The following is an 11,751-nucleotide window of genomic DNA, read 5'->3' on the forward strand; positions in this document are numbered from 1 at the left end:
TCTCTCTATGAGAAAATAACACACAAATGCTGCTATGGCCCGATCACAGGTCAGATAAAAAGTCTCATCTCGCTGAGGTGATGACACTAGCCATGGATGGCTGCGTGGCCTGAGGTGGTGTGGATATTATCTGACACTGGGTTTCCTCCAATGCATGATAATGGATCGTCACATTGTGCTGGCTCAAGTACCAAACGAATGGTAAAACCTTGTGTATGGTTGCACAAACAGCAGAGGGCCAATTTGACGTGAAAGGTTCATAAATATAATGTTATTACAGTATGTGCTTGGCCAAAATCCATGATTATACAGCATGTATAACTGTAATGAGACAGGTGAGTGCAATTATTTAGAGGCAGATTAACTTCCTATAATTACACTAGCTTATGCATTCATGCGTTATGAGAAAATACGAGCTACTTTAGTAGATAAATATGCAAGGCTGCATGAGTCATCCAGCCCAAATCGCAGGGATTGTACACTAATCAATAACACTAATCCTCATGTAGAAATCCCATCAATTCCAACCTTACATAACAACCCATTAATATTGTTTGAAATGTGTAAAGGGTGGGGGTGGGGGGGAGTCATTAGGCCGTATGACAGCGCATGAAAGAAAAATGAGTTGCAGTTTCTAATTGCGTTCAGGATTGAAACAACTTGCGCTCATTTATTGCGGTGTAGGGAGGACTTTGTGAGCACGGAGTGGCGAGAAATGAGAGTTGCCGTGGCAACGGCACCCAATCAGGAAGCCCAAGCAAGGCGTGAGGAAGAGCAAATTGTTCAGAGCGCTCATATATTATTGAAACAGAAGAGTATTCTGGCTTAACATGAAAATTGCAGTAATTGCAACAACTACTAAATGAGTTTTTATTCCAATAAGTTTGAAACGGTACAGTGATATGCAAATATTATGACGTCATCCGTCCTTGTGCCAGCGAGTTTGTCGACTTGAAAAATGAGAAGACATTCTGAGGAATTGTCAGGCCCAATGAGTGAAGTCACACTAAAACATCCATCAAACTGTTGCCCAAAAGTCATTTCAACGCTGTAATGTACTGTAATCAACTTGAATATATAAATTGGGCATGTTTTTAACTCATGATGCAGCTTCAAACGATATTCCTGTAGTTACATTTAATTTGGTAATCTTGCTCAAACTTAAATCTATATAATATAAATAAGAGGTGTGTGAAAAATCTACTTAAGTTTGGTAAATAAGCATTGGTACTTTGTTACTTCCTGCCACTGACAACTAAATCTTTCTGCAAAGAAAATTTGTGTGATATATATAGGGGGGGGAAATGTAGAGTTAAAATAGATTCAAATTTTCAATTCTTGAAATGTATTTCTTTTACAGAATTTTACAAAATGTTAAAAGTGGGATAAAAATTAAAGTGCCAAATGCTTTAAAAAATATAAATCTACGTTTCCTGCCTGTATTCAGTTCATGGGGAAATAAAAAATAAATAAATAAGAAGTGAGTCATAGGGTTTAATTCCATGTAGCAGAGCAACTGTAACTGATGATACTTGACACAGGTGTTTTGTTTGAAAAGGGAACACAGAGACTTGAAAACAGTCATTTTATTCTGCTTCTTTATTGTTTGTGTCATACATCCTGTTTTTGCTCTGTAAATACACATAGGAATAAAACAATCTATCGCTCGATTGTATTTCTTTCCTGACCACTTCTCACTTCAGACATTTTCTGGCCAACCATCATGCCACAAGGCCCAAACAACCACTTAAAGCTGAGCTCATCGCGAGGATGAGGAGATGGGGAGCAGCAGGCGAGGCCCCATTGCACAAGTTGCCCACACAACAAGATGCTTTAGGGCTACATGACATGTTCATGCAGCCTTTTAACACCTCACCTGTGGGACATCATGGAAACAAACGACGACAACAAAAAGTCAGCAACTTCATCCTTTCTTCGAGCAGCTCAATTTGTAAACGAAAAGTGGTTTACTTACCGCTGACGTGCATTGAAAAACAGTAGTCCGTCCCAAGTGAGCACGTTGTAACGTTGCAGGCTTCTTTCACGGTGTTGGTTGAACATGTGTAGCATCTTAATCCCAATACTGGGGTGCGCACTGCACAGCAATAAATACACACAGCTTTGTTGCATTTATTTGATATTAGGCATATTTGGCTTTCAGCGTGGAGCTTCATCAATGGATACAATATGAAATATATTTTTATTGTATTTACTACACTGGCTAGATACAGATGCCTTTCAGTAGTTCTATTCAAACAATTTAATTCTTTTAGAGTCAGACACAACATTTTTCACAATGTTGATAGCTTACGTATAAGAAACCATCAAATTCCCCATCTCAAGACATTAGAATATTTCATAAGAAATAATAAAAAATATATATACAAAAACTTGGTAGGAATTGAATTTGCAAATGATTTAATGAATCTGCATACTTATGTGTGCTTCATCTTTTTAATTGAACCACTGAATTAACTTTTGAAATTCCAATCACATGGTTATTCTATTCTTTTAACTTCTGAAAACGTCTAATTTGTCCTTTCAAAATTATTCTGATATAATATCAGGTTATCCAATGGCATCTTATATTTCCCAGGCAAACTGTCTAAACTCTGCACATGAATTAAATCTACAGCACTGACTTGAATGCTCCTTAATTTGTGCAATTGTTGCCATTGTCCTTACCAGTGAACAGAGTCATGACCAGGATCAGCTCCATTGTGACCATCATCCTTGCAGATGTTTGCTTCTTCTTGTGCTCCTGCATTATATACTGTGTATTCTATTCCCACCTTTACATGGAAATAACACTTCTTTTTTTTTTGACCAATCGACAGACGGCAAGCATCTCTAGTTCCACCCTGATAAAAACAGGCGTTTGTACAAAAAAATAAATAAATCCAAATGTCAAATAGCGGCTAAAGTAAACACATGGTACTATGTAGTTAAGCAAATAAGTGTTGACTCATGTAGTGTATATGTACAATGTCCACTACAATTAATGGCCTCCCGCTCTTGTGACCTACTCATCATACGGCATGAATACGAACATGTTAGGAGTTACTCTTTATTTGCTGTGCATGTAGGGATGTTCTGCTGCTATTATTAGCACATCGGTCTGGGAACAGGAGGTCATGCTTTGACCCATTATTAATTTTTAATAATGATGTGCTCCGATGCACATACTGTATTTGTTTGCTTGTAAAGATACAAGGATCATTATTGTCGAGTTTGAGTTTCAGTCGTGGTTTGCAGCGTTACAGAACTGCACTGCATCACAATGAAAATTATTCATTTGAGCGATGGGCATCCATTCATCAGTTTCCTATTTTTTTTATTCAGGGTTGTGGGGAGGTGGAGCCTATTTAAGCAAAACGCACATTACAAACTGAACTGGTTGCCAGCCAATCATTTTAAGGGATTTTGATCTGTCGAAATGTTATTGACTAAGGGGAACATTTTAATTTTACTATTTACAATGGAACGGAATAATTTTGGTTATTGTGAACTCTTGTTTATATGCACAAGTCACATCAGGTCCTACTTCTTCAGGTCACCGAGTAGTTGAAAATGGAACAGCGTCTCTACCGGTTGCAGCCAAGTAGAGCACTCTTAGTTTGCCTTAAATTCTTCTGGATGCCATAAAATAACTCTATACACAATCCAAAAATTCTTATTTAATTTAGTAACCAATTGATTATTATTCCCATCCTAGTTTACTTAAGGAAATGGCAAATGTGCAAGATGTTGTATTAATAGGTTTTTTTTTAGTATTTTGTATTTGCTATTTTTTTGTTATTCTGTCCATAGCATTCAAGCTTCGTAACATATAAAAAAAAAAAATTTAAAAATTAAACCTCAAAATTGTGTATCATTTTTATAATGAATTTGTTAAATAATTCAGCATGAACAGGGCAAAAATATCACTCTATTGATACATCTCTTGTATTGGATCTCATTAATTTGCACAAGCGGTACCTGATAAAATCGTCTTGATTTTTATGCAATGTGGGGAAAAAAATAATGCGACATGTGGCTCGGGTAAATAAAATAAATAGATTTGTATAGGTCACCTCTGGCCATTTTTCTGCTACACATGCTGGTCAGGTCAATATGGAAGACATCTTCTGCACTTCTGGCCTTTTCCCAACAGCATCGTATGAGCAACTACATCATGTCCCAGGAAGAAAACAAGTCAACCGTGAGGTGGAAGAACGAGTAAAAGCTTTCCCTTGTGCGATGCCCCCTCCCTCCCCTGACATTTCTCACTTCGGGATGAAACTAGAAAGCATCAACAAAGAGTGCGAGGACACAAAGTCCAGAGGATTAAGACGATCACAGCGCAGCAGATTGAAGCGATGGCAGGTGATCACGTAGAAATGCGCTCAAGTGGAGACAGGACGCGAGCACGGAATGTAACCATGTCGGCATCAGTTTGCTCTTCAAAGCCAAATGTGACTTTGTTCAACGCACACCGTCAGCAGTTAATAACGTTATTTCATCCGCGTTTCCATGAGAGCAGCTAAATCCGCATCAAGCTGGGCTACAGACAGCTTTTGGATGAACTCGCGGTACCTGCTCACGTCCACCTGTCGGTTTAAATTCCGCAAACTCCTCTCCACGTCCTGTTCCCAAACCAGTCGACACCTGTGGAGCCCCTCGGGTGTGCCCGGCTCAGGGATCTCCTCGGGCCCAGTCGCTCTCTCGTCGCGTTCCTGCTGCCCACGCAGCTGCATTGACACAAACTCCCGTAGTGATGCCACTTCCTTCTCCAGAGCCAAAGCGAGATTTTCAGATGACCCCTCTCCTCTTATGCCACAGATGGGCTGGATGGAGCAGGACGCTGGGAGGTGACCTAGCAGGGTGTCCAGAAGCTTGAGGATCTCCAAGTGGCTGCGAAAAAGCAATCAAGCCCTCAAATGAATTTTTATTTGATGTGGCCCAACAGACTTTGAAAACAATACAAGACATTGAAAAATACAATAATAATGCTCTACACGTAACAGTGACCATGTGACTACAGTGTTTCCTGATTCGCGACTTGTGAAGGCACAGCTTTGTTTTTGCAAAATACAATGGTGCCTTGACTTACAAATCATCTTCTCTCATTGGCATAAATGTCGGCCATTAATCCACTCAAAACCACAGAACGAAAATGTTTGTAACGACTTTTTTTTTTTTTTTTAAAGAAGACAAATAGCATGCTAGAGCACATGTCAAACTGGTGCCCCGGGGGCCAGATCCAGCCCATGACATTTTTTTGCGGCCCGCGAAAGCAAATCAAAATTGTTAATTTTGTTTTGGTGAAATAACATTGAGAGGTTGCAAGCATTTTTTGTTACCAATCCGCCTTTGAAAAGAAATGTAACAGTTGAAAAACGTTGTTATAGGCTTCTGATTTCAAAACTGGTTATCAATTTGTTGTAAATACTGTATGCTATTTTATCATAGCGGCCCTTCAAGGGAAGTAGTCATAACTACGATGTGGCCTGTGACAAAAATGAGTTTGACACCCCTACTCTATAGTATCGTACATGCAAAAATATACAGTAATAACGTGAATGGAATGTAACGAACTAAACAGTTTGTGCATCATGATTACAGTAGACTGTGAATAGCAAAAATATACATAAAGAAGACACTGACAGCTGTACCAAACAGATATTTGACATCTGCTTTCAAAAGTAGCTATTTATTCACTTTTTTTTCCAATTTGTTTTACAACATAAAGTGTTCTTCCAAAGTCACACCTTTCCTAGATTAATACAAACGTCTTGTTTGCCAGAGTGTTCTGCTTTTGGCACTACAAATGCATCCTTCTCACCTCGAGTGGACCTCCAGTTCCCCCCGGAAAGGACTGTTGCGACGCCAGCGCAGCAGCGAGAGAGAAGAGAGTCCTTGAGAAGCGAATAGTTGATGCTGAGGGCTCACTTCGACCCTCTTACAGCCCACTCTCCTCTGCAGCCAGCCGTCAATATCGCCCAAGCTGTGTTCGGGAGAGTCTATGCGGAAGACCCAGTGATCCAGCACCGCCAACAGACACAGCAAATCCTCCTGAGCCTCGTCTGGGTAACCAAGAAAATAAAAATGGTCAACAAACATGAATGTATTGGTACTTACAAAAACATGCTGGGAAGAGAGCTTGTTGGTCACTTTATGGTCCCTGAAGGTGAGAAAATGACCTCTAAAAAGTTGACTTGATTTCAGTAAATACGCTGCAAATTCAATGAATGACTATTTTCACTTTAAAACATGTCAAATGTCTTCAAACTGGTGTGCCCAATAATTTGGAACAGTGCATTTTAAGTCTTTCATTCTTCAAAGAAATACGGTTATGACAATCATTTGAATTATATTCTGACGACTTGGAAATTATGCCGACTGTCATTTGTTATCAACTATTCAGGAAAATGTGAGGAAAATACAATTTGCATAATAATTTGGAACGCAGTGTAAAAATTAGGTGACATTGCAATTTACCTGTTTTAAGCTCAGGCTTGCTCAAAAGTTGGGTTTTGAAGTCTGCGTGGATGTCTACAGTAACTTGACCGCAATGCAAGACCGTCGGTGCCGGGGCACGGGCGAGAACCGAGCCGTCCGTTCTCGGGCTGTAATGGAGCATGACATTGCATTTGACATAGCCAGAGTTCAGCAGAGGTCCCAGCCCGGTCACGGCAGTCACGGCGAGTCTGGCCGCGTTGAGATCATTCGGGCCCCCTGCGTCGTGCCGCTTGCTTCTTTTGGCTGCCGGCTCAGGGAAGGTGGCGGCCGAGGAGGCGGAGGGTGAGGGTGAGGGGGCGGGCGCGGGGAGCCACGACACTCGGCTTTGGGTTTGGATGACTGCGGGCGCGGAGCCGCGGCCCGCCTCTGTCAGGACGGATAAGCTCGTACTGACCGCTGGTCTGGAACAAAAATAGCACAGATGTGCGTGTAGAAATACAAGTAGGTGATTAACAACAATATTCCAGATGGTGAGAATACATCAGAAATTGCGGCGACTCCTGAGGCAATAGTTTTTCTCTACATGTGCTGGAGCAGGTGGTGGGAGATATCAGATTGCTCCCACAAAAGGAGAATGTCAGGTTATTAGAGAGAGAGAGAGAGAGAGAAAAAAAAATAAAAGCCATGCCATGACACTTGCATTGGGCTGAAATTCACATTACACTAGGGGCAATCGACAAGTACAAATTATACTTCACCCACTACATCCTGTTTGCTAATAATAGATGTGTTTATTTGACCACTTCGAGTATTACAGGTTAAACTGCTCATGCTAATGACTTCCAATACAAGATCTTCAGCTATCCCTGTAATTTCATCCTCACCAAGAGAATGATGATGACGTTTTCACTGATACTGTTATTTCAAAAAATATAGCGGAAACTCCAAATGCAATTTGTTCTGTGACGGTTAATAATTTCAAAACCCTTTTTTTTGCTTTTGTTTGTTTTTATAAGTTTGAGAACAACTGCTTTATACACTCACTCGAGATTTGTTGGACTTTTGAGGGATATCTTTCCAACGTTTTGTATTAACTTGTGTATTTACAGCCATGTAAAAAGATAGAACATTTGGATGCTTTTGTTCAAAAAAACTAAATTAAGAAAAATTAGGAAAATTTGCACGGGCTCTTTTTTCTTCTTCTTATTGCATTGCCGACGTATCCGATCGGGACTCTGTAGTTGTAGATACTCAAAATCAAGTGACTCGGGTGCAAAAAAAAAAAAACAATGTTGGGACAACCATAATATTACAAACAACTTAATATTACACAGTAAAGAAAACTACAACCACAAATTAAATTGAGTGTCTGACAATGAAATTGAATTACATTGAGCTGTCGGCAGCAAGTATCACTCCCACGACCATTCGTCCGTCGACGACGCGATGCCACAGCTTGTCAACGTGAGGTCCGCGGAGCACCGCTGGCACGACTCGGGTCTCGTCATCGGCGGCCTCGTCCTTTGACTCGTCATCACTCTCCCAAAGAGCGACGAGTCCTTCCTGGAAAGAGCGACGGTAACGACTAACGACAAGCGTGCGATAGCCCGATCGCCGTTTGGGGTTTGGATGTCAACAAAAGACAAGAAAGGGACCCAAGTGGGGGCCACTGCGTTTAAACAAGAAACATCATTTGCTGCAGTGTTGCTGGAGACAAGACTTTGTGGCATCATCACAAACACTGGCTGTGAGATGCAATTTATCAATATGAGTGACAAGTGCCCGATCGGATCTAACGGCTTTGTGCCTGCCCACCACCAGTGTCATTTTACACACCACCATCCTATGCTGTCTGGCCACACTCTCCCCTACCACTACCTTACAGACGGTAACCTCCTTCAGATTACATCGTCTGCACAAAATGTCATCCACCTGCGTGCTTCTACCTCCACTCTTGTAGGTCACCCTATGTTCCTGCATCTTCTGGAAAAAAGTGTTCCCTACAGCCATTTTCATCTTTTTTGCAAAGTCTCCCACCATCTGTCCCTCCAAGTTCCTTTCCTGGATGCCGTACTTACCCATCACTTCTTCATCACCCCTATTTCCTTCACCAACATGTCCATTACAATCTGCACCAATCACGACTCTCTCGATGCTTCCAGAATTTCTCTTTCACCTTTAAGTCACATCCTACCGGTCACATTATACATAACACCCTCAATTTCAAGTTTCAGCCTCATCACTCGATCTGATACTCTTTTCATCTCCAAGACATTCTTAGCCAACTCTTCTTTTAAAATAACCCCGACTCCATTTCTCTTCCAATCTACACCATGGTAAAATAATTGAAACCCTGCCCCTAAACTTCTAGCCTTACTGCCTTTCCACCTGGTCTCCTGGACACACACTATATCAAGCTTTCTCCGAATCATCATGCCAACCAATTCCCGAGATTTTTCTGTCATAGTCCCAACATTCAGTTCTAGGCTCTGTGCTTTCCTCTTCTCTTTCTGCCGAAGAACCCGCTTTCCACCTCTTCTTCGACTTTGACCCACAGTAGCTGACTTTCCACCGGCGCCCTGCAGGGTGACGCCGCCGGTGGCGGACGTTGTTAACCCGGGCCACGACCGATCCGGTATGGAATTCTTTGGATGAACGCTCATATTTGTTTGGCAAAGTTTTAAGCCGGATGCCCGTCCTGACGCAACCCTCTGCATTTATCCGGGCTTGGGACCGGCTTACAGTTTGCACTGGCTTGTGCCCCCCATAGGGCTGCATTATATAGATTTTTTTATAATTTACCGTATTTCATTATTCACAATAAGTCACCATCCTACTCCCTCGCCAGTAGTTTTACTTGGCACTTGTTTGATAGTTAAGAATACTAAAATGTTACTTCAAAGGTTTCAATGTGTTTTAGCCAGGAATTGTTGTGTTGTGTTCGACTCTGGATTTTCCAATGCACTGCTTTAATAAATAAACGGATGTTAATTCCTTATATGCGCACGTGCGTAGTACCTGCTCAGGCTGCGCGAGATTTGGCTCTCGATGGCGCACCACATCGGTGAGCGCTCGCACCGACTGCTGCACGACTCTGTCCTTCACTCTCACTTCCCCCTGAAGTTCTCGCAGTGCGCTCAGTCCACTCTTGAGAGACGCGTGACGGGCACGTGACGGAGGAAGTCAAAAGGCATGGGTCAGCATCAGGAAAATGTGATGCGGTGATGTAACTTTAGCCGTGTTTTTAATCGGTCACCTGCAGTCTGGATTCCAAAGCTTGAATTGTGAGGAGCTGGCTCTCTGCTGGAGGGGACGTCTTCGCCGTTGCGCCACTGTGCTCGCCACGCTAAAATGGCAACATTTTGCATTTATTGAGACACTAGGTTAACTGACTTTTTTTCAGTGTTTGCTTATAATGTTCAAATTGATCTCTCCTTATTCATCTCACATTGACTTTCATCTGAAAGACTTCCACAGAAAGTGGTCAGCTAGCAGGCTTTGAAAACAAAACTCACAATGAACGACACAGTTAGGAGCAGCCTTGTAGTTTCAGAAAGACGTAAAATAGGGTGTTTCTGTTACGTGTTTTTTGTTGTTGTTGATCACTGGGGTATTTTGATGAAAGCATGTCAAAGACATTTCCTTAAGTCACCTGGGACCTGTTAAAAAATGTGAAAAAAAAGTTATATACAGCACCGATGGAGTAAAAGTTTTCATTACAGAGTAAGAGATCCCGCAGAGGTCAGTGATGATGAAATCTTCCGGCGGCTGTCCCGATGCGTCGTCACCCTTAAAAACCAACAATATCTGCTCCGTGCCGCATCCTAGATAGTCGTCCACGTGCACCGAGCTCACATTTGACCACTGGGCGGCTACCTGAAAAAGACAATTCGCACAAACTATGGGTTTTGTGCTGAGAGTTGTGAGAAACTGAAAACTGTCGCACTCACTCTGAACAAGACGACCAAGTCAGATCAGTACAATATGTGATAACCCAGCCATCACTCCTTTTTTTTCCCATTAGGGTCGCAGGTGAGCTGGGGATTAGTTTTCAGTGCATGCAACAATATCTTGAGGGTGCCTGCTGCATGTTGGTCATACATACTTGAAATGCATCCTTCCACACTGCGCACACGTGGCCTTGATCGAAAGCTACGACAAAGATGACTCCATTTCTTCCAGCGTCGACCACCTGTATTGCTTCAGGACTCTCGAACGGCAGAAGGCACGCGTCCTCCACGGCGCCGTTCTCCAAATAAAGCAGTTGACGACTGGCAGTGGCCGCAACCGCAGTGCACCGCAGCGCGTCGCCCGCCAGGCTGGCCGACAGCACAGAGATGCACTTCGTGATGCGAATGTAAGGGTGAGGTAAAACCACTGAGCCGTCAACGGTGCGACCGGTCCCGAGCAAATAGGCCACAGTCTGTTTGGTGGAGCACTCCTGATGTCCCAGTATGAACCCTTGAGGCTTATGGAGGGGGAGCTCGCCGATAAGACAGTGGGACAGCTGGAGGGGCACCCGCTTGACCCCTCCTGAATCACTTGACGCATGAAACACAGCATCAGCATGCGTCCACAGCACTGTGGGCCCCTGCAGGATGCAAACGTCCCCACTCAGGCAATGAGGGAGTGAGAACTCAATGCAAGGCTCCAGCTGATTGCAGACACTCAGAGCGAAAAGTTTATACACAAACAAGTCCGCCTTCTTGTTGTTTTTTGCCACAAGGACAAAGGGCGTGCTCGTCCTCCTGTGAACACCCACGACGCTTTTGGACGTGATGAAGGCATCCACGCTTGCTGCGCTTTTGTGGCTGATGACAGCCGCGCCTTGTGATGCCTTCACGAACACCTCTTGCTCCGGTTGGAAGGAAAAGCCACGGAAGGTCAACTCGCTCGTCTTATTTTCACTCAAGGTGTGATTAAATGTGATTACCTTACCGCAGAAGGAGAGTTGGGTCGAAGTCGACGTGACGCCCTTCATGATGCATTTAAATGACAACGAGACACTTCTGCGATGTCATTAGCGTTGCACTTATACATCAATCCGCGTGTTGACACTTACAGGAGTTCAAGTGACTTTCTGTCGGCCGCGCGTCACTCGAAAACGCGCGCCGACCCGGAAGTGTCACCTCGAAGTGCATTGTGGGAGTTTGGCTCTGCCGACAGTGGTGCCGTGCGTCTACGGACACAAGCTAACAGGGTTAGCCACAGTGACGAAGCCAGAACGTACCGGCCGTGTAAAAGCGATTGCTTTCACGCCTTTATTGTGCGTATGTGTGCGCGCTATCTGGAACACGACGGCGCGCCCCT

At 43.2% G+C, this 11,751-nt stretch overlaps 2 protein-coding genes across 4 annotated transcripts; both read right to left on the reverse strand.

The window, feature by feature from the left end:
- Nucleotides 1-1,571: 1,571 nt before the first annotated feature.
- On the reverse strand, nt 1,572-4,211 carry LOC133486344 (lymphocyte antigen 6S-like). The gene is made up of 4 exons (XM_061791317.1): nt 4,074-4,211; nt 2,686-2,861; nt 1,976-2,095; nt 1,572-1,876 (listed from the first exon to the last, which is right to left on the reverse strand). The coding sequence occupies exons 2-4, from the start codon at nt 2,765-2,767 to the stop codon at nt 1,722-1,724; spliced, it is 357 nt and encodes a 118-aa protein (XP_061647301.1). The 5' UTR covers nt 2,768-2,861; nt 4,074-4,211; the 3' UTR covers nt 1,572-1,721.
- fancb (FA complementation group B) lies at nt 3,863-11,549 on the reverse strand. Of its 3 annotated transcripts, none has more exons than XM_061791311.1 (9): nt 11,380-11,549; nt 10,547-11,292; nt 10,162-10,317; nt 9,698-9,787; nt 9,460-9,588; nt 7,832-8,004; nt 6,481-6,902; nt 5,825-6,065; nt 3,863-4,893 (listed from the first exon to the last, which is right to left on the reverse strand). In XM_061791311.1, exons 1-9 carry the CDS (start codon nt 11,420-11,422, stop codon nt 4,494-4,496), a joined length of 2,400 nt encoding a protein of 799 aa, XP_061647295.1. In that variant the 5' UTR covers nt 11,423-11,549; the 3' UTR covers nt 3,863-4,493. The 3 variants fall into 3 exon arrangements, with proteins under 3 accessions (XP_061647295.1, XP_061647294.1, XP_061647293.1); XM_061791310.1 differs by having other exon boundaries at nt 3,863-4,167; nt 4,576-4,893; nt 10,547-11,549; XM_061791309.1 differs by having other exon boundaries at nt 10,547-11,549.
- Nucleotides 11,550-11,751: the final 202 nt, after the last annotated feature.

This window comes from Phyllopteryx taeniolatus, chromosome 12 (genome assembly GCF_024500385.1).
Source record: "Phyllopteryx taeniolatus isolate TA_2022b chromosome 12, UOR_Ptae_1.2, whole genome shotgun sequence".
NCBI lineage: Eukaryota > Metazoa > Chordata > Actinopteri > Syngnathiformes > Syngnathidae > Phyllopteryx > Phyllopteryx taeniolatus.